Source organism: Kwoniella pini, chromosome 10, assembly GCF_000512605.2.
Source record: "Kwoniella pini CBS 10737 chromosome 10, complete sequence".
Lineage (NCBI taxonomy): Eukaryota > Fungi > Basidiomycota > Tremellomycetes > Tremellales > Cryptococcaceae > Kwoniella > Kwoniella pini.
The window spans coordinates 1,070,775-1,092,702 of NC_091725.1; the positions used below are offsets into that span (position 1 = coordinate 1,070,775).

Sequence of the window (21,928 nt, forward strand, 5' to 3'; positions counted from 1 at the left end):
ATCTTGATTGGCAAAATCTGGCTTCCCAATGGGAGGGAACAAGGCGAGAAGGCTCAGGAAATTACCGATCTCTGCTTCCGCTTTCGATGACAGAGCAGGATTCTCAACGTCAAAGTCAAGTTCAGCCGACGCTCCCTCACACACAGGATCTGATTTCCGTTCCCGAAAAAAGGGTTCACAACGATCGGTGGTCTCGCGTAAGGTCACACAGTCGACAATCAGCCGCTTCCACACTCTGCTCAAACGACAAGCTGTCTTGAAGCGCATCCTCAAGTCAGCATCAACCAAAAATGAATCGGTCGTGACGATCGAGGAAGAACTCGCTTCGATTGCTCAGGAGATTGACGCCTTGGGGGGATTGACTGCCTATCAGGTGGCAAGCACTCTTGGCCAGTCAAGCGAAAGGGGAGGAGATAGCTCTAAAGTGCTAGTGAAGTGGTTAGAGGAAATAGGTCTCAAGCAACAAGCGATTTCAGAGGCAACAAAGCTACAGTGAGTTCGATTCATCCATTTTCGCGTTTGACTCTGATCAAAGTTTCCCTACCACAGTATGCTCGAGATAGGAGCTTTAGTCCCGACCAACTTTGCGAGCTGTTCGAGGTGGATACAGAACAACCCAATCGACCTCCATTCGCAACATCCCAATATTCTCGAGCAAGATTTCTTCGATCGACCCTTACCATCAAAAGAAGAGGAAGCTTTCGACATTGTTAGCTGTAGCTTGGTGCTCAATTTTGTCAGCTCGCCTGTAGAAAGAGGCAAGTATTATCTCTACGTATGCTAGCTAGAGAATCGTTTATACTCGAACTAATGGCGATTATTGAATAGGAAGAATGCTGCAACTCATCCACAGACAGCTGAAGACGGATTCTACTTCGGCTCTGCTGTTCCTGGTGTTGCCTCTACCTTGTCTGACAAACTCACGCTATTTATCCCTGACGTCGCTTCGTGAGCTGATGAAGACAGTCGGCTTCACATTGGAGAAAGAACAATGGCGGCCTGGAGGCAAAGTTGGCTATTGGTTGTGGCGTAGGTGTGCGAGTCAGGAGGCTAACAGCGATAAATGGCGGAAGAAGGCAGTCCTGGAAGATGGTCCGAAGAAGAATAATTTTGCCATTTTATTACCGTAAATTTGTTGTATACCTGCTATATGCTGCATCAGCATATCTGACACTGTAGCCGCTGCTACTTGTTGCATTTGATTTTCCATAATTATAGGGAGTAGTGAAGCGGCCCAAATAATTGCACCTCAATTCTACTATGTAATTATGGCATTAGCTGATGACGTAACGAGATGATAGCGAGCAACTTTCGACACAAATAAAGCCAGTTCCAACCTGTTCTGCGTTTCATCCTTCATGTGATTCCTGTAACTTGATTATCATTTGCTCAATACTTTTCTCTGCACCTAAGAAGCACTCATGGTTCAGCTTCGGGTATGGGGCCGTCAAATTACCCATCGAGCGGCCGACTTCACCCAAGGTCAGAAACTGGTGGGAACTCCAACATTCACATATTTCTCCGCTTTCATCAGTATTGCAATTACCATACTAGTCTATCAATGCTATCAGGATGATCTGTCAAAATCAGGAGCCTGGGGCTGTGAAATGAGCTGGATGTCTCCCTCTTATCAACGGATACAGTGGAAGGATGATCCCGGTCACCGGTATCGACTCTTCCTATATCGCGAGCAAGGCCTGGACATAGAGTCTCAGGTATGTGAGATAGCCGCTGTTGGCTTGTATTTCGCGTGCAAAGAAGCCTCTTATGTTGCGATTATAGGTCACAGGATATCCAGTACTGTTCATACCAGGGAATGCTGGCTCTTATCAACAAGTACGATCAATAGCCTCCGCTGCTTCTAGACAATATGCCGACGGAAAGACTATGACGGGACAGTCTAGAATGGATAGAAAGCTGGATTTCTTTACCAGTAAGCTCCTTACCTGCGAGAAGCTGAGAGAATTACGATTTAACCATGTTCCAAGTCGACTTCAATGAGGAGTTCTCTGCTTTCTCAGCGAGAACGCTGTCTGAACAGGCGAATTTCGTTCGACATGCTATTGAGCGCATTCTTTTGGAATATCTTCACATGTCTCCCTCTCAGCAGCCATCACAGGTCGCCCTACTTGCTCATTCGATGGGTGGAATCGCTGCCAGGCTAGCTGTCATAGATCCGGATGTAGCTCCCAAGGTTGACATAATTCTTACCATGTCTACACCTCACACCATTCCCCCTCTTACCATCGAACATGAGATGGAAAGCATTTACACCAAAATCGCTAAACCCTCACAAACATTACTAATCTCGCTTTGCGGCGGCGTGTCAGATACACAAGTCGTATCGGATAGCTGTGCGCTATCTTCGACACTGGGATCTGGAGATAACGGCTTCGCGGTCTATACTACTGGTATACCGACAGTCTGGACGGGCATAGATCATCAAGCTATGGTGTGGTGTCACCAGCTTCGATGGCTCATTGCCGAATCACTGATACAAATGGCACAACAAGATAAGCGTATGCAGAAGCTGTCCATCGCCCGTGGAAAATTCTTGAACGACCAGCAGACATTCCCATCCACCTCTCGCACCTTCAAAAACCTCTCGGTTTCGTCAACAGACATGACGGTGCTTCTCCGGCCCAACGCAGCTACGCAGAGAATATCGGTGGAAGCACTGCACTGCGATGAAGAATGCCAGACTGTATCTTTCAGCGTCCAGCAACTTCCATTCCCTACACACTCTGAAGCGCCCTTTCCCTTGCCCGGTGAAGGCATCCGACCCGAAGAAACGCTTCTTGCTCTAGATGTGAAACTGGTCAATGGGAAAGGCTTGTTGTCGGTGGCTAGTGACTCGCACGAGATAATTGCTTTTGGTCCCCGTGTCACATCGACGACTGAAGATTCTACTTGGGGTGAGCATACAATGCTACCGGCTTTTGCTGATAGGACTAGCTATGACTCCAGCATCCCATATCCCTACCAGCTTCTTAGTCCGATTTGGTAATCTGGCCTCTTCCTCTTTACTCGTGCGGCGACTTGAGATCCAAACAGGAGACTGTGGAGGTAAGTGACAATGATGCCCAAATGTACATTTACCACAGCATAACGCATATAGGATTTCGGCCCATCATACGGTATACCTCATCCATAATGTCAGACTCTGGTCAGTCTGCAATGGAAGATCAATACTACCCGCATGTCGGTGGAGATATCTATTTGCACTCTCACTTGGGAGCTGCTCCTTTCCGCTCTGGGCCTCATGATCGTAGCGGCGTAACCGTGAAAGTGTATCAACAGGAAGGCTGTCCAGTGCAGCATCTACGCCTCTCCGTCTACATCCGCGGAACTTTGGCCAAAATCGTTTCTCGATACCGAATGACTTTCCTTGCATGGCCTATAGGATGGACCGCGCTTGCCATGCTAGCTCAGATACAGCGCTTCGGCAAAGAAGGTGAGCATTTGTCAGTTCTGCACTGGCTGATTAGCGTTATTCAGGAATATTTGCCTCGTTGAGCGATGGCTTCAAAATACTCGGAAAACGGTGGCTTCTCGGTGTTTGTGCCTTGCTGTTATTGGGGAATACTGTGCAGATCTTTGTCAAAGAGCGTTTCCGCCTGGAATCACTGCTACTAGGGACAAACGAGTTTGCCTTGCTACCTGTAATTGTCTTCATGGCTTTATGGACGTACGGAATGACCTGCATGAGCTGGTTGGTGCTGGACTCAACTATATCTCTTACCAGACACACTTGCCTTAGACTGTTTCCATCGACTTCGCCATTGTCTCCGTAAGCGAATTTTGAACTCCTCACTACTAGTGTAGATGTACATCTGAACTGATTTTGCAATTTCTCTATATCAGACGTGTCCATGCCCAACAGTCGCTTCCGACGCAGACATCTTCACGAATAGCCTTCCGTGCTGGTGTACCGCTGCTTCTAGTCTATCTAATCATACCTCACCAGTTGGCCTATGTGGTCTCTCTCATCGTTTTATGGACATTGCTGATCTGGTCCGACCATTCTGAGGTGAATACTGTGCCCTTTCTTTTCCTGCGACTGCACAGCTCACTTTATGCGCTGCTAGATGTTTATCGAATTTGGTAAAACCGTATCCTTCTTTATGACACTTCTGGTGCCTTTTAAAGCTACATCGCTACTGGTCTGGGGTCGAAGTCTTTGGATCAACTGGAAACATCCACTAGCAGCTGAACACAACCTTTTCTACGCCGGACCAGCCCTCCTGATGGTTGGACTATATGTGCAGGGCACAGTCATCAAACACCGAGATCAGTGAGTTATTGGTCATTTGTGTGGAAAGAAGTATGCTCAAGAGATATGCTAGCGCGACAAAGGCATCTTCTTCAGGTCTCATCGCCTTGGCCATATCAGCATTCTTGTTCGGTAGCAGATGGACATGGACTCTGCTCCCGATAGCGCATTGCATACTTTTGCTTCTGGCTCCATTCATATGGTAGTCGATTTCTACCCTGAATATAAATGACCTACGTAAATAATGATGATGTAACGACTTTTGTGATTTCATCCTTATTATTGTTTACGGGCAGGCCATAGCAAAGGCTGTGCGATTTTTCTGTATTCATACGGTGTGCCTTTCACTAGCATTACGATAGACGTCCTCTGCTGAAGTTTGTCTGCACCATGTCTGACAAGGCAGATCAAACTCAGAAGGAGTTCGTTGCCGCGTCGACATGGCTGTCCTCCGCGCCGTCAGCAGCTTCACTTTCGACCGACCTGAAATTGGAGGTGAACATTTCGCATATCTCAAGACTGTATCCCGCTGATTGGAATGACGTAGCTATACGGATTGTTCAAATTCTTGAACACGCACGCAGGCCCGTACGTACCGCTTTGGCACTCTATACAGATATCAGGAGCTCACTTTCATTGTGTAGGGAAGGAAACCGTCCTTCCATCTTTTCGCCGGCACCTCGAGCTAAGTATGATGCTTGGGCACTTCAGTTCGCCAAATATTCACCGAATCAGAAGGCAGGGCAAGAGATGGCGCGTCAACGATACTTGGAGATAGCGAGACAAGTAGGATGGGCAGGGATTGTAGAAGAAGAAGAGGAAGACGACATTGATTTGGAAAATCTAGACGATGAACCTTCGAATGCGGGGAACCGGGACAAAAGTCAAGGTCGAGCAGATAACCCCATAGGAGGTGTCAAAGTCAGTATCATGTCTGGGCAAGAGGAAACAGAGGACGATATTGAGTGTGTGCTATCCGCCTCTCTCTTGCGAAAGCCACTGACATGACACTTTGTTCACTGGTATCAGATCAGCCAGTCCATTACACGATGCTGTGTCAGACGACAACAGACAGATCGTGCAAGCTTTGATAAAGAGAGACCCGCGGACCATCAATCTGAAAGACCCGTTTGTGAGTGCTTGCGAGCAACTCCAATTGCCGCAACGCCGCGCGTGTACGCTGATTCTGTTCGTAGGGATATACACCCCTGCACCTGGCTGCTGATAGAGGGCATGTAGAGATGGTGAAGCTGTTACTGCGACACGGAGCAGACAGGGAAGCCATTGTGAGAGCCGCAATCTCATTCCTCTCTCACGCACACTCACCTGCCTTTGTGTCGTAGGACGAGGACAATCAGACTCCACAACTATTGGCAGAGATTTCTGGCCGGGACGAGATAGTGGAAATTTTGAAACAGGCGTAGCCACTTTGTTGTATGCATGATTATATAACAGTTCTACCATTACAAGCGTCTCTACTTGCTCCTCTCCCACAACCGCTGTGCAAGGTGGTCCCGCGCGCCTGAACAACAACATCAGATCCTATCACTGGCTCTCCGCATATGGCACAATTGTTCAAGTCAGCACTCCACCCATTTTCCCTCCTTTTTTTTAGCTCCGCTAGAACTTCGAACAAGTCCGCTTCGACTAGTCGAGTAGTCATGCTAAGCATCTCGCCTTCCGCTCGATAAGAATCAAGCATACCGGTAAGGATAGTCCGGAATTCGGCATAGGTGCGACCCTTCTTAGAGCGAGGAGATGTGGAGGTAGATGCATTCACCAGCCGCTTGAAGAGACGAGGGAATGATAGGGAAGGGGACGATGAGGAGACCAGCGATGCCAGAGTCTCTTGTACTATACCTCTTAGGGCAGCCATGGATATGTTGATCGCGTCTGCAGGACCCGGCAGCTGGATAGCGGACGTCGTATGGACTAATTCGATTATTTCGTGTAGAACACCTAACCATAAATCTTCCACCTCACCAGTAATAGATGATTGTGAATGTTCCTGACATAATCGTGTGGCCATCTTTGAGACTGCCTGAATGGTTGACAAAGAGATGTGAAGGGTACCAACTTGATCGGCGAGAATGGCCTCATTGAGCTCTGTTCCTGTGGCGCGCAGGATGTCGCCAACCGTATTAAACGTTTCTTTCGTCTTGCCTTGTCGATCTAGACACCATAGTTGCCCTTCAAAATTTCTGCATGCTTCGCATTCGTTGACCAGTTGCTGCAAGTCGAAAAAGGCTGGCCCACGTGCGTCCAGGAAATTGACAACATGATCTGGCTCGTTCTGACAGAGCAATCTGACGTACAGATGACGGAGAGGCAGATCTACCTGAGCAGAAGGTTGCCTCATACCGTTTTCTTCGCTGTCCGGCTCCAACAAACAACGAAGATACGCCATTTGCTTGAGGGGCGCCGGTGCCAAATCTTCCACAGCTTGACCATGGCATAATGGAAGATCCCTGTCCAGTAGTAGAGCTGTCTGACGAACACCAAGAGAAAGCAATTGAGGGAGAGCGTCGGACACTGCTGTGTAAACTTCAGAAGATGCTGATGCGGTTTTTATTATATCGTCCAGGCCGACAAAGACTTGATCGTCAGATTCTGGGTCTTTGAGAAGCGTCGAGATGAGCTTCGCCCATTTATGCTCACGCCGGTAAGCGGTTCGCAAGATACGATAAAATCCTGCCTGATCGAATAATTCCAACATTACATCGGAGTCGTGAGGCGTATAAGCGGAAAGAAGGTATTCGGCGGCCAATTGCCGATCTTCGCGAGTACTTTGATCGGGATCACTAGCCAAGCTGACCAGTATCCGATGAAGGGTTGATGGCGGGATGAATAGGAATTGAGGGTATTTGGGCAGATTTCGGGCAACGAAAATGTGAAGAAAGGTAATATCACCGGGATGGAAGTACTCGGGGTCCATAACATCGAGCATGAGGTTGACGATAGACTGACGATTTATAGCGCCAGATGTGTCGTTCAGATATGAGTCTTCGAAAGCGATATCCATAGAGTGCAGGAAAGCTTCGGTGTCGAATCGCAATAACAAGTTGAGATAAGGATAAGGCGGCTCAACGCTGTCACTCGTAAGGACAAAGTCGCTACTAGTAGGCCAGGATATCGTGCGTCCGGCGAAAATGAAGGAGTAGACTTCGTTACGAGCAGCGTTAGCTTCGTAATCAGGAAGAGGCTCCCCACTTGGATACGATGAACCTGACAAGACCGACTCCACGTATGCGTATAGTTTGTAAGCATTTGGTGCCCAGCCTTCTAGATCTTGATCATCTAAAGCACCTGCCAGATATGGCCGATTTAGGCGGTGCTGTTGTATATCACGAACAACGTTGATCAATTTTACCAAAGGGGCGACATAATCTTGCATCGCTCGCGTGTACACATGGATCATCGCGTCCCACAGTCCGTGTCCCTCACACAACGTGATTGCTTGATTGATATCTAGGGATGTTGGATCAACATTCCAGATGACAGCTTCGGCTTCATCGAGTTCGCCTTTCCCTTCGTGCGTTGAGATAAGAGCCTGGAAGATGGTCGGAGGAATATTCCGTATTCGTCCAGACAGAATGTAAGGTTCTAGCAATCGAAGAAAGATACCTTGTATACCAGCCTGAGCAAAGTGGTCGTACGCTTCATCAAAAAGAAATGTTGTATCCTGCATCGAGAGACAAGCTTCTATCGATGCAGTCGCCAAGCCTTCAAAAAGACCAGTCAGATCGACACCTTGACCGTAATGAGAATCGTCCCTTAGGCGATCTGGGGAGAAGGCCCATCGGAGCGATGCTAGAAGTAGTTCGCGCAATCGAGTCGACACTACCACCTTGCGTTCTTCTAGATCATCGGGAAGATTGATGGTATTGCCTTCCGCGCGGTTCTCGTAATACGCCAAAGCGGTCTGTATGGCGCTCAGGAAATCCCCTTGGTGAACATGAGAAAGGATTCGATCGTTCCAATGCAGCAGAGTGCCGACTTGAAGGGTGGTTTTCGTCTTACGTCATCAGCTCAATTCAACGTCAAGGTAACTCACAAGTAAAAACAATTTTTCTCGGTGAAATTTGACACTGCCTGCGATAGCTTCAGGCGCCTTATTTACTGACGCCTTGGACAGGCCAGAAAATAGGTCTTGGCAGGTTAACAGTCGAGTTTGCAACAACGTTGTTTCGACGGGGGTCATAGTACGTGCATCTGCCAGTATGAGTTGAGTCGATGATATGATAAGAATATGCTAATCGTTAGCGCACGATTCATAGGCTTGAACTCACATTCGCATTGTACCACTGGAGGGCTCTGATAGGCTCTTGCAAATGAAGAGTCTTCCCTTCAACAAATTCTGGCTCCTTATCACCTTTCACGTATATGACGTGAACAGATACGCCCCAGGAGTAGGCTAAGACGGGATCTTTCGTATCACTTCTATTCCAAGCAGCGGTACCTGCTAGACCTCCAGTCCCTCCTCCTATATTCTCCCTCATCTTGCGATACCAAGTCCTGGGTTTGGGTTTCATACCAACGATGACCAATTTGGTTGGAGTCAGGAGTGCCGATAAGTTGAAACTATCGCTCGTGTGGGTTTCTTCGTCCAAGGGTAGGGGAAGGGCGGCGAAAAGCGATGTTGACCGTTTCGAAGGATGATTAGGGGCTTCAGCTCCGGACTCGGGATAGCTGCCCAGCATGCGGACGACATCGTTGCTCTCTACGCCTATGACCTTGCCTAAACTCCACCAAAAGGCTCGGCCATATTCGTCTCCACTAACAATGGAGGTATGGCGAGCTCCAACGAAGCCGATGTGTATGATGCGACTATCCTGCAAGTGACCTTCACGACGACCCGATAAGACTTGTTGGAGGGTTAGAGCAATGGATGTTCGCGCCGGCCTCGCTGAATTCGACAAGTCGTATAGATGGATATTTCCGGATGCTCGACCGACCGCAATATACGTTTGATCAGATGATATCGTTATAGTCGTAACAGGAGATACTGCAGATCAGCGGACATTGCGCTAGAATAGACTCACAGCTTCCTTCATTGCCCAAAATCTGCTTTAAGTCCTGGCCAAAACCGTAGATCGCTACAAATCCACGATCAGTACCTACAGCGATCATTCCACGGATGTCCATGACCGTGGGCTTTCCGGTGAATTGGTCAGTAACCTGGGCAGCATTAAGGTTGCTTTGTTTCTGGAAAAGATGTATGGACAACCGACGAAGAGGATGAAAAACGAAGAAAGGTGTAGATTGATTTGAAGAAATAGTGGTAGTCATAATCTCTAATGGACGTTGCGAATAATTGCTTCCAATGGACAGTGTGTCTGATTTAGGTTCCGAGATCTGAGAAAAATGACTGGAAGTGCGTAGATGGGCAAGCTGTGGTTGTCGAGTGGTATGCTGTGTAGTAGATGAAGGTGTTCGCATATGAGATCGAAGACGAGAAATGGACGGATCTACCATTGTTAGCGTTATTCAGACCGAAGATGACTTACGGATGAAGGAAGCTCGTTTGCCTGCACTTGGTGATGCGTTGGATGGTTGCGATATTCGATATCTCGGATCTTTCGATGTAATTGACAGGGTTCGTTCCGAGACGCCGTCCTGCAGCTTTTCAGATTAGTTAAATCCTTGACGACAGGCGATAGACTTACCGTTTGAGGTGAGTTCATCCTCCCAAACTCCTCCTCACCCATGAGATCTCCATTTCCGTTGACGCCTATAATTTCTGCAAAAGTCTGGTCATATCCGTTCCCATTGGCATGCGCAGACGTTCCTTTCATGCGTGACCCAGTGGAGGAAGACTCATGCTCCATAACTTCTTTCAATCGCTTCTCGTATTCGTATTCGTCGCTCTCGTTTGTATTCGTAGGGTGATCTTCCAAAGATTGCGACGCTAGAGGTGCGGCGTGAGAAGTCCAGAAAACATCTCGGGGACCATCGTCAACGGTATCCGGATCGAAGGGCTTATCGCTAAGCTTGCGCCAATTGATAGGGGCTGTTTCTATTGTTGAACGCAATGAGGGCGTTCCCCGTTTCCAATAGTCACTTGGACCAGCTTCAGGCTCAAGCCCGCCGTTGTTTTGGAGCGGATCCTCTGCATGCTGCCATTCGGCGAAGGGATTGTATTCTTCTGCTGGTAGGACTGGTCTGTCAGATTGGTGATCGGCACCGTTAGCAGCTTGATATGAATCCAAGTGGGGAGAGCATTTTGACTGAGCTCGGACCGTTCGATTATTGGAAGATGCGGATGATAGGGTAGATTGCTGACGACGAGGAGACTTGGTGGGCATGTTCCGGCAAGTTCGACGATGGAAATGAAAAGCACTGCGTGTTTTCTAAACTTAAATTCGCATTGTTATGAAGCGTGATGAGTCAAAGCTGTCATTAGTATACCATAAATGGGATTGCTATTGAACAGCGGTCGTGACAATCTAGTGAGTAGAATTGTTGTCATCAGCCGTCATTGACAACTTGATCATTCATCGTTGCATATCTGTCGGCGATCACCGCCAATGTTTAATACTGGCCAGGTCCTGACCTTTGGTAATTACGTAAATACGCGCTATAGTCATCATACGTAGTACTAGTACTATATAGTAGTTTGTTTACATATTATGTTTTGGTTGAAAATAGAGAATCACTCAACTCGAGATATATATATATTCATTCCCATATAGATTTCTCACTGCCTCACCCTGACCTGTCCCGCAGTTCAACTCATCATACAATTCATACTCTTCGTGACATAACATTCGAGCAGAGCCAGCGCGTCTCGATGCATCCTCAACACATGTCAAACGACCAAGACACACAGAATCCAATCTAATTTATATTCGCAAATCCAGTATCACAGCTTCAGAGGATACCTGTCAATCTCATCGATGCGATATGCCGTCTACTGTCATATCGTCCTCACTGAAACAGCAACATGTGGTGCGGCATCGCTCAGCTGAACCTGTGCCCCCACCTCTTCCGAGCAAACCCATAGATCTTAACAGTAGTACAATGTCGACGGACAAAGAGAGCGGGCAGAAATTAACGAGAAGGGCATTTATCTGTGATGTCGTATTGGAGAAACAGGGAGAAGGTGAGCTTTAATTTAGACCAAAAAGAAAGAGACTTCATCTAATGACAAGGGTTTGTAGAATCCGCAAACTTATTGGCCAGTTTGGGAAAACCATTGAAACCTCTGGGCTTCGTTCCCACTCCTTCCTCCGTCACGAATGGTAGACCTACCACTCCGGCTCGTCTCTCTGCTCCTTCTAATGGAGACGAGGACTACTCTGATGGACCGAGCCCCGGATGGTCTGGAGCTCGGAAGAATGAGATGGCAAACCGTTTGCAGAATTTGATTGAAGAACTGGTGAAGACGGAAAGAAGTTATCTGTCCCGTATACACGCCCTTAAAACGGTGAGTCTTCATCACATTGGTAAGCATTACTAATTGATCCATAATAGAGCTATGCCGACCGCCTCCGGCTTTTCTCCCGTGACCCTAACCAGCAGCTCATCCCGCCTTACGAGGCCAAAGCCATGTTTGCCAACATTGAAGCGATTGTCCCCGCATCGGCCGCCTTCCTGGCCGATCTCGAGGCGATGTGGGAGAGAGGTCAAGCCGAGGATCATATTGGAGATGTCTGCCTGAGACACGTGAGTAACAAACCTCCTGTTATGCTGCTAATGTCTCATAGTTCAAGACATTGCGAACGTTCGACCCCTACCGCACCTATCTTAGCAAGCAGGAGGAATCGCAGAGGTTATTTCAAGACTCGTTAAAACGATTTCAAGGTTTTGCAATCTTCATTGAAGTAGGTCGTTCTGTCAAATTAAGCTCGAGTATAGGTGTATAGCTGATGCGCTTGACAGAGTACGAAATACCAAACAACTGGAATCGGGAATATAGGGTTACGAGAACTGCTTATGGAGCCTGTCCAGAGGATTCCAAGATACACATTGCTTTGGCATAGTAAGTTTTGATCCAAGAGGAAATGAGCTAACGGCTCAGCTATGGTTAAATCTATGTCGCCCTTGTCTGATCAACGAACTCAACTGCTTGAAGCGATTGAAATTGCATCAGGTATCGCCAGATGCGAGCCTGATCCCCGGACTGTTCGAGCGACGGTGATGTACAATTTGGAGCGGAATATTGAAGACTTTCCGGTGAGTACTGAGTAAATCTGGATGTCCCTAATCGAGTGTAGGCAAAGTTGTTCAGCAACAATCGAGATTATGTCGATTCTCTCGATGTAGAAGACTTACCAGCCGAGTACCCCTCTGCATCTTCACCTCCATCTAGACCGTTGTCCTCCCTAGGGTCTCGGCCACTATCAATGTCATCTAACTCAAATCCGTCTATGGCCTCCTTCGGATCTTTGGCTTCGCAATCACCCCCCACGCTACATGCAGCTGCTACTCCCCTGCATTGCACTCTTTTCCTGTTCAACGACAAATTGATGATTGTCAAGCGACAATCGAGTTCTATCAGTGGTAGGAGGATCACCGGGACTGACGATATACAAAAGCTTGCCCGAGGCTCCGGAGCGTTGGAAAAGACTGCAGTTAAAAAAGACAAATTGAGTTTTCGAGGAGAAGTCGACATTTTGGATGTAATCGCTTCGGACGTAGGGAATGGAGGTGAGTTCAATGACACTTTTACATGGCTAATATCAGAATTTCATATCTTTTTCGAACGCCCACCTATGGACCAGACTGGGCGCTGGTCCGCTCGACCTTTCCGATCTTATACCGTTGTACATCCACCATACTCAGTTGCTCTCGATCCCGTGGCAACTCGCAGAGACAAGATCCGCTTCATTCACAATCTTTGGTCAGCACAGGCTTCAGCGAGGGCCAAATTAAACTCTACCCGTATGTGCGGTCCAGCTCGAGTCCTTATGAGTGAATCCGATATATCCTTGGCGTCAGCGGGGGATGCTATGGGTAGAGCAAGATGCTACTGGAGTATATGGAACAGATCTGAGTGGATGGCTCACCGCAAAGTAAGTCTTCTATCCCAGTACGAAGCTGACCAATGCAGGCCAAAGTAGTGATCCACATTGACGAGGAGGGCACCGCCCCCGATATTACCCTTGGCGACAGCGATCCACTGCTGTGCATTCGTCTTCAACCTATGTCCGGCGGTCTATGTCGATTCTCCTACACAACAGCCGATGCTGCCAATGAAGAACGCATGGTGATAGACAGTAGCGAAGTGGTGGAACGTGTAGTGACGACAAGTAAGTCATTGTTTGTAAAGATTTGGCTGACATGGTAGTCCATAAATATGGTATATTCAAGTTCAGGACTGGTACAACATCGTGCCCAACTACTCCTTCCGCCACCTCACATCGCCTACGACCATCTATGCTCAATCTTGATGCCATATCGCGCAACCTCTTCGGCGCGGGCAGTGTGTCAGGTAAAAGTGACATCTTCGGCACCAAAGGGTCAAGATCGACTGGCAGCCGTTCTTCGACAATGGACCTTATGGATGATACCTCTCGCAAGCGTCTCTCCCATCGGTCCACTTCGCCCTTCGATGGTCTTATCAAATCTTCCAGAGAACTCATTGCCGGCGCACCATATAGAGAGACTATCGGTCAGAGCGAAGTAGATCTAAATGCACGCTTGGATTTGGCGAGAAATAACAGCAAATCTGTAGCGTCACGAGATGCAATTCAGGACTTAAGATGCGATGAACTGGAGGATAATTCTGATCGACGCAGTCTGGATGATGTGGAGGTCTCGTTACGAGCTATAAGTGAGTTATTGGACCTGGTGATAACGCTGACAAAGATAGTACGCTCTGAAACTCCACCTCCAACGACGGCCCCTTTGCGCATCATACGGAAAACGCCGTCGCCTGTCAGGATTCTTAGTCCTACGATAGACAACACCCCACGGGCTCTGATCCCGTTAAACGCCAATCAAGACTCTCAGTCGCTAGTGCCCGTCATAGCGACGGACGATACGTTCTTCAATTCGCCCTGTCAGTCATCTAGTCCGACTCCACAGATTGTGTCCCCTCGCCCTGCCGGTCCACGCAGTCCCATTCCCGGCTCGACACTCAGTCCTTCCTCTCGCCCAACTTCTCATTTACCAACAATCGGGTCTGCACATACACGATTGCGCATCGTTTCTGGTGGCGGTCGACGCATATCGGTAGGACGAGAAACAGTACCCCTAAAGGGCTCAGAAGAAGGCGAAGCTTCTCATGGACAGTCGACGACAACCGGCATTGTTGCCGCCAAGCGACAGCACTCAGCTGATAATCTCACACCACGTAAGAGGTCCCCGACTCGAAGCCCCATCACGTCAAGAGATGTGTCCAATTCTTCCAGAGTCTCTGCGACCAATGCATCTGGTAGCCGTCGTTCATCTGGGAAATATGCCACTCGCAGATCGTCGGGACCCCTCACTACACCCAGAACAGTATCAGCTTCTCATAATTCTGTCACCTCGTTGAGGTCTAGTGTCGGGATGGAAGACATCCAAATGAAGGATTGCCAGGATATCGAGACAGCTTTAGACTTGACGTCAAAAAAGGTGAGCGGGAGTGAGAAGTTCTTAGCTAACCAACAGATCCATGATGCTCAAGGATCGAATAAGCGCCTCAAATCCGAGGTTGCTGGACTCCGAAAACAGATAAACAAGGAAGGAAAGACTAAGGACTTGGTACAACGACTTGATCGGAATACGTCTCTCCCTCGATCACCCCAAAGAAGGAATATAAACGTAAGTTGTTCTACGTTGAGCATGAGCTTACAAACTCAGCGGATTGTAGATCATGAAAATTACGAGCACGTAGCTACACGTCATGCTGTGTCAGGTAGACAAGACATAGATGCTATAGTCATGGACGAGTGCGCGAGGGGAATTACTTCAATTGTCGACCGAGTCGACGATCATCTGCGTCAAGCAGACGTTGCCAATACACAAGCTATCATATTGGCAAAGCAGCTCATTGAGGAGAAGCAGCAGGTACGTAACAGCAGTGAGAGAGGTGGCTGACCGTGAGCCAGCAACTTCAACAAATCCGTACGCTACAAGGTCAAGCTCTGAGGTCCAGAGAACATCAAGATCTGCTTCAACGACAACTTGGAGATACGCAAATCGAGCTAGATGTGATATATGAAGTAAGTTGGTCCACACCGTGAAAATCATTTATTTGCTGATTCTCCGCTAGGCATTCAACACTGAACTCGACGGTATGTTCAACGATGCGCAACTACCTGAGACAGAAGCCTTTGCTGCTCTAAAGAGTGATCTGCAAACGACTAAGGCGAGCCGTAATATGCTCGAACTTGAAAATAAGAAGCTGAAACTTGAGTTGGAGGAAGCGAACATGAAAAGAGATCAGTGAGTATCGCGATAGTACCATGCACGATCTGAAATGTGCTGATTAAATCTTAGATGGGCGAGAATGCTACGATCTCAAGGGTACAACATCTAAGAATAATAAAAGGACAATTCTTCCGCAGGCCGAGGGCGCATAAGCGATAAGTGGTATCGTTGGATATTTGTACATGTAGTTGCACATAGTTGTACATAGAAAGAAAGGGGTGTGACTTGTATATAGCAATATCAACTTGCGAGCGGGCATAATACATTACGAAGTGACATGCATAAACAGTAATTGAACAATCATATAGTGCGCATTCTATCAAAGATGGCAGAAGTCCAATTACGTAATCGGAGAAGAGGTATGACGAAGACGTCGATTAATTACGTTTGAAGATATATAGATAATAAACCAAATAAATAAATAAGTTCCTTGTCAGTACATTAATTGCCACCCAACCTATCTCAATCTTACTATCCATATCATCTCAAGGCTTTCGAGTCATTCGCAAGCATGGCTACTCTTCCTCCAGACGCTCCGCCGCCGGAGACACCTCCGCTGATACCAATACCTACGCTTGACGTTCGCTGGGTTCACGCAGGCGCTCAGCACCTTGATCTCCTTCCTACGCCAATTACATCCGCATCAACAACTTACAAATCCTTCTCGTACACTGAGTCCCTAAGAATAGAAGAAAGATGGAGGGAGACTCCAGAAAATGAGAGGCGGAAAATCATTCGAGAATGGGGCCATTCTGAAGGAGAAGGTGCTCCTGCTCGTACAAAAGCCAAGGAAAAGGATAAAGCAAAGAGGAATAGCGTTGCAAGTACGCATTCTGAAACCTCAGCAAATTCCCATCCCTTGGATGACAAAGTGAAAGAGAGGAGAAAGAACGGAGATGTACCGGATACAGAGCATCTCAGATCAGGGGAAGAACAGACTATGGCGGAAGAGTCTTCGCTGGACAACGCGGAACAGAAGTATAAGGATATCGTCCGGAAAGTTCAGAGTGACTACGATAATTGTGAGGTCATACAAGGAGTACCTGTCAGTCAGGTGAGTATTATGTAGATATTGATCACTTTGGCTCTGGAACTTATACAGTAACAGGACTCCCTATTCGAAGTCTCAATACCGACTCTATCGCTGCATCCGGTATTCTGGGCACACTCAGGATCTCGAGTACCGGTTCTTAGAGGTACCTGGTTTGTGGAAAGCGAGACCAGGCCTTGCTCTTGGGAGCTAGCGGAGGAGATTGAGAAGGCCTATCTGTACGTCTTGCCCAAATTGCACGGTAATCTGCTGATAACGAAACAGTGAGATACAGCCATGGCAACCATCTTATAAGCATGAATTAGCGACTGCCATATCTCTAGGAACCGCTGGGGAAGAGAAGCTGAAGTACACCTTACCTGCGAAGTTCGGACAAGGGCTGGGCATCATATTTGAGGATGGGGAGAAAGGTCGGCTTCTCACGTGAGTTGTTGAGCAGTTTATGGTGTTTCATCATCGGTAGCAAGCATTGACAATGGAGTCTAGCACCGGTACTCTCACTTATCTCACTCGAGCGTTCTGGGCATCACTTAGGGCCAAACCATCCGGAACCTATGTATACAGAGGATTTGACGCCGCGGCGGCTGCAGCCAGCAAGGATAAGAGCCAGAGCTCTCCGGCAAAAAGTCAACCTCATTCTCGTCGTGGGAGCAGTAGTAGTCAACGTTCAGCCATCATGGAAAAATCGCCATCAATGCATCAGCGTGCTCTCTCGCGCGATACCGTTCAGAAAGGTCATCATCACGACAAGTCTGAGACCGTTGTAGGCGCAGCCGTGAGAGGTCTTGGATTGAGTGCCGGCGAAACCTTGAACGGAGTGAAGAAGAGTCTGGATGAGCTGAAGAACGAGGAAAGACGGCAAGCCCCTATCGGTCTCACTGCAGATACGAGAAACGCGCTAGAGGAAGAGAATGCTCCATTAGTGAATTCGAACCTCTCCATAAGCCGCTTCCCAGCTGACACCCTTCATACAGGTTGACTCTGAGGAAGACGATGTGCCTTGCACTGACCTGATTCTTGTTCTCCACGGTATCGGTGAGCTTATACGGATATTCTAGCACCGAGAGATTATCTGACGATTTCCTGCAGGTCAGCAACTCGCTACACAGTACGAGGCTTACAACTTCGTGTGAGTTCCTATCTTCTCTCCAGAGCAGAGTGAGGCGCTGACACTTCGCAGTTATGCTGGAAATCAATTGCGACAAGTGTTAAGGTGAGGAGATTGCAGGCGCTTTGTGATCAAACAGCTGAGCGGTGAATTGTACAGAAAACAATCCGCAAACCCTGCACTGGCCTCAATCATTCGTGATCGTCGATGTCAAGTTAGTACAACTATTGTAGACTCTCAGTAGCTAAGGCTAACGCCTTTCTGTCAGATCCTGCCCGTGCAATGGCGTACATCGATTGATCTCAATGACGAGAAGACGGAGGAGGACAAGTCACACGGAATGGATAACAGGTTTACAATTGCTGGTGCGTATAGCGATCTCGATAACCGCTGTCACAGCTAATGATGATTAATCAGACATCACCATGCACAAGTCCATACCCTACGTTCGGGAGCTCACCAACTCGGTCAGTCTACTGCAATCGCATCTGTTTTCAAAGGTATTGATCCATTGTTTCAGGTATTACTCGATATCCCGCTCTACATGTCTCATCATCGTCAAAAAATGATTGAAGCAGTATGCCAGCAAGCAAACAAGTTGTACCGCCTATGGATCGCCCGTAATCCGGAATTCGAGAATGGTGGCAGGGTCCACATCATTGGTCATTCTGTGAGTCAAGCCTTGGTCCCCGACCAAGCCGCAGCTGATCAGCACTTCAGCTTGGATCCGCCCTGGCAGCGCAGATTTTGTCCAACCAGCCGACCAAAATGCCCGGTATATCGCAATTGCCTAAGCAAGTGATCACTCAGACTAAGGATCGATTTCTCTTCAATACTAGCAATCTCTTTTTGTGTGGAAGTCCCCTTGGTATCTTCTTGCACCTAGAGCAGGCTCAGTTGATGCCCAGAAAAGGCAGGGAACGTACTATGCATTCTCCTCAAGACGAGGCCGTCAGTATCATTCTAGCCCTATTCATAAGGAAGATGCGGTCGGGCTGATACATCTTTCAATATAGCTGGACCGTTCCGGCAAGTACGGATGCTTGGCTATCGATTCGTAGGTGTACTGAACTGAGTATGACCGGATTCAGCTGACTTGTTGTGATAGTTTGTACAACATTTTCTACTACACTGATCCAGTCGCGTAAGTCACCGAGCTTCGTCGTAGCGTATACCGCCTTCTAAATCGGACATTTTGTAGCTATCAACTTAACGCGGCTGTCGATGTTAAGCTATCAGCCCACCGTCCTCCTCTGGCTATCACTTCCGTAACAGCCCCATTCTACGCGCCCGTGACCGATGGATTTACAACCATCTCCAAGTATCTTCCATCTTATCTGGGAGGCTCGACGGATGAGAAGAAGCCAGCTCGCCCGGGCGTGATTCGTTTGCCGAGCGGGATAGAGGTCAGTACACCTTACCCAGTATTCTCTGTTTCATAGCTGAGATCGGTTGTCGCAGATGTCTGGACCAAGTGGAGAAGAACGCTTAGAGGGTACCCGTGGTGAACGCAGGTTCTCTGCTCTGAATCCGCACGGTAATGTAGACTTTTACTTGCCGTCAGCTGGTGTTAGTGAATATCTAGGTATGTGCCAATATAGCCTATATACAAGTTATTAGCTGATAAGTCCCTTATAGACATGATTACGGCGCATCTTTCATACTGGACTGATCCCTCTTTCGCCGCATTCCTACTTGCAGAGATATTCTCCACCCGCTTGGACTTGGTGCGGACCGGTATGGGTCTAGCTCAACAACTTATGCCTGAAGGAACAGTAATATAGGCGATTTAACATTTGATCTTACGAAACTTAACGACAAAATAAGAAAATAGATTGTAGATGATATGAAGATATCGTAGATAATATGGTTGATAGATTTCTCGATGCAAACGAGTACATTGCATGATATTTGATATACTTCATTGAACAAAGCACTTATCGTTCATATACTTCAGGCATGACAGAATTACTGTATGGATGCTAGTATTGAGGAAAACAGATCCTCATGTTCCGGCCGGATCTCAAATTGGCAGATTTGCCGGATCGGATCATGTCACGAGTTTTCGAGTTCCGAGATCGAGTAATGTACTTCCGTCCTTTCCTGACAATTTTACCGACGAATTATTTGGTCGATCATATGCGTTATCTCGCCAAATCACCATATGATTCATATATTTACATTGCAGCCGATGGTTTCGCAGCGATAAGGGTATCAGCTATCATTTGAATCATGTATATAAAGAGACGCATGTAGTAGGCTGCGAAGTCTTTATCCTCTTCTTTTGAGTCCAATTCAGACGTTTTGTGTATAGAAAGAAATTCTAACGATAGCATCCTTATTCCTCTAATATAACTTGAGCTCCCTTACTACTAGACTCTATGCCTGACATCAAGCTCATTCAATGCCAAGACGCTCTCGTCGCTGGTCCAAGCAAAACGATTACGAGCAAAACGGAGAAGCAGTGGAACGTTCGCGTCTCTCCTTCGGTGGTGAGTTTTGTTTGCCGCCTTCTTTGTCGTTGTTTGCTTTCTTTGGCTAATCTAAATGTCAGAATCGATCCCGAAACCCCATAAGAGAGACCCTTGCTTCAATAACAGCCAACACACCTTCTTCATCGAAAGCACCAATAAACCTGGGTTTAGGTGATCCAACCTATTATCCACTTCATTCACCTCCTCCGGCTGCCATCGCTGCAGTTGAAAAAGCTGTCTTGGATGGCAAGTCAAATGGTTATCTTAACGGAGTCGGATCGTCAGAGGCTAGGCAAGCTGTTGTGGACTATCATATGAGGTGGGATCAAGTCCAATACAGTATCGATGATGTCGTTCTGGTATGTACAAGCTTATTGCGAACGCTGTCAATATCGACGTGCTAATGTTCTCGCAGACTCACGGCGTAGGCCAAGGACTCGATCTGATCTTCTCCGTCATGATTCCACCTGCTTCGGTGGAGCGATCCAATATTCTCCTTCCCAGGCCCGGCTTTGCACAATATACCGCATTGTTGGCCAACCTCGATGCTGAAGTACGATACTATGATTGCTTAGAGGAGAACGATTGGGAAGTAGATGTAGATATGTTGAATAGCTTATGTGACGAAGAAACTCGAGCAATTTTGATTGTGGGTAAAAATTTGCACTTGTATGCTTGGAAGACGTGTGCTGATAGCTAGGCAGAACAATCCCAGTAATCCTTGCGGCAGTAATTATAGTCGCGAAGCCTTACAAGGTATCCTTGAAATAGCTGAAAAGCACAAGATACCTATAATAGCAGATGAGATATACGGGCATATGGTGAGTGAGACATCCGAACGGATATGGGTTACCGGCTTATTCACTCACACTTCATATGAATTTAGACTTGGTCTTCTCCCTTTGTTCCGTTGGCTTCGTTATCTACGTCCGTCCCAATAATAACACTTTCAGGCTTGTCAAAGCGATTCTTAGTTCCTGGCTGGAGATTTGGATGGATTTGTCTACATGATCCGCTAGGAGTGGCTTCAAGCTTGAAAAAGGGTATACAATGTTGGGGCAATCGATTTATGGGGCCAAATAGTCTGATACAAGCTGCTTTACCGACTATCTTAGCTACGGAGCCAGAATGGTATGACCAGGTTCTCAGTAAGATTGAGGTGAGCGATGTTTCCGGTACTCAACATGAAAAGAGGTTCTCACTGACAATGCCCTTTCATTTCAGGTTCTAGCGAAAATTGTTCACAAGGGAGTCAGCGATGCCCCCGGTTTAAGTGCAACTTTCCCAAGCGGAGCAATGTACAGCTTTGTCAAAATAGAAGAAGGGGCTTTCCCCGCTTTGCAGGACGATGTTGCCTTTGCTACTGCACTTTACAACGAGCAGGCTGTATTCGTATTGCCAGGGATGTGCTTCGGCATGCCAGGATACTTCAGAGTAGTGCTGGGTACCCCTGCAGATGTCATGCTGGATGTGATAGAAAGGCTACAGGAGTTCTGCCAAAAGCACGGCGACTTATAGATTGTATATCTCGGATTATAACCAGCATAGAATGGTAATGTCCTCTCGAATTTACGGACAGATGATAAAACTACAATGCATAGTATCACAGTGTAACCTGTCAAGAGCCAGGTGGCGATGCCTAAGGTTACAACATCTGAGCACTA

At 47.5% G+C, this 21,928-nt stretch overlaps 7 protein-coding genes across 7 annotated transcripts; 6 read left to right on the forward strand and 1 right to left on the reverse strand.

The window, feature by feature from the left end:
• Positions 1-28: 28 nt before the first annotated feature.
• On the forward strand, positions 29-1,130 carry I206_107200 (uncharacterized protein; the record flags this gene model as incomplete). The annotated part of the gene is made up of 4 exons (XM_019156977.1): positions 29-492; positions 550-762; positions 829-948; positions 1,034-1,130. 4 exons carry the CDS (start codon positions 29-31, stop codon positions 1,128-1,130), a joined length of 894 nt encoding a protein of 297 aa, XP_019009695.1.
• A 477-nt stretch (positions 1,131-1,607) lies between these two features.
• On the forward strand, positions 1,608-4,479 carry I206_107201 (uncharacterized protein; the record flags this gene model as incomplete). The annotated part of the gene is made up of 9 exons (XM_070203472.1): positions 1,608-1,715; positions 1,783-1,933; positions 1,989-2,915; positions 2,968-3,066; positions 3,119-3,454; positions 3,499-3,790; positions 3,865-4,030; positions 4,089-4,294; positions 4,347-4,479. 9 exons carry the CDS (start codon positions 1,608-1,610, stop codon positions 4,477-4,479), a joined length of 2,418 nt encoding a protein of 805 aa, XP_070059573.1.
• Positions 4,480-4,663: 184 nt separating this feature from the next.
• On the forward strand, positions 4,664-5,697 carry I206_107202 (uncharacterized protein; the record flags this gene model as incomplete). Its single annotated transcript, XM_019156975.1, has 6 exons — positions 4,664-4,768; positions 4,821-4,861; positions 4,918-5,238; positions 5,303-5,405; positions 5,470-5,559; positions 5,617-5,697. The coding sequence occupies 6 exons, from the start codon at positions 4,664-4,666 to the stop codon at positions 5,695-5,697; spliced, it is 741 nt and encodes a 246-aa protein (XP_019009693.1).
• Positions 5,698-5,717: 20 nt separating this feature from the next.
• Positions 5,718-10,578, reverse strand: I206_107203 (uncharacterized protein; the record flags this gene model as incomplete). Its single annotated transcript, XM_070203473.1, has 6 exons — positions 5,718-8,288; positions 8,361-8,399; positions 8,563-9,179; positions 9,316-9,567; positions 9,781-9,889; positions 9,940-10,578. 6 exons carry the CDS (start codon positions 10,576-10,578, stop codon positions 5,718-5,720), a joined length of 4,227 nt encoding a protein of 1,408 aa, XP_070059574.1.
• A 598-nt stretch (positions 10,579-11,176) lies between these two features.
• On the forward strand, positions 11,177-15,740 carry I206_107204 (uncharacterized protein; the record flags this gene model as incomplete). Its single annotated transcript, XM_070203474.1, has 11 exons — positions 11,177-11,375; positions 11,434-11,699; positions 11,747-11,938; positions 11,986-12,096; positions 12,155-12,254; positions 12,539-13,156; positions 13,233-13,287; positions 13,591-15,281; positions 15,338-15,423; positions 15,474-15,646; positions 15,701-15,740. The coding sequence occupies 11 exons, from the start codon at positions 11,177-11,179 to the stop codon at positions 15,738-15,740; spliced, it is 3,531 nt and encodes a 1,176-aa protein (XP_070059575.1).
• Positions 15,741-16,142: 402 nt separating this feature from the next.
• On the forward strand, positions 16,143-19,574 carry I206_107205 (uncharacterized protein; the record flags this gene model as incomplete). Its single annotated transcript, XM_070203475.1, has 17 exons — positions 16,143-16,685; positions 16,740-16,900; positions 16,947-17,105; positions 17,169-17,604; positions 17,657-17,717; positions 17,772-17,811; positions 17,863-17,895; positions 17,950-18,004; positions 18,059-18,155; positions 18,208-18,257; positions 18,311-18,460; positions 18,511-18,741; positions 18,807-18,847; positions 18,899-18,934; positions 18,992-19,196; positions 19,252-19,375; positions 19,429-19,574. The coding sequence occupies 17 exons, from the start codon at positions 16,143-16,145 to the stop codon at positions 19,572-19,574; spliced, it is 2,568 nt and encodes an 855-aa protein (XP_070059576.1).
• A 597-nt stretch (positions 19,575-20,171) lies between these two features.
• On the forward strand, positions 20,172-21,782 carry I206_107206 (tyrosine aminotransferase; the record flags this gene model as incomplete). Its single annotated transcript, XM_019156971.1, has 6 exons — positions 20,172-20,282; positions 20,345-20,623; positions 20,680-20,913; positions 20,969-21,085; positions 21,151-21,423; positions 21,489-21,782. 6 exons carry the CDS (start codon positions 20,172-20,174, stop codon positions 21,780-21,782), a joined length of 1,308 nt encoding a protein of 435 aa, XP_019009689.1.
• Between the last annotated feature and the right edge of the window lie 146 nt (positions 21,783-21,928).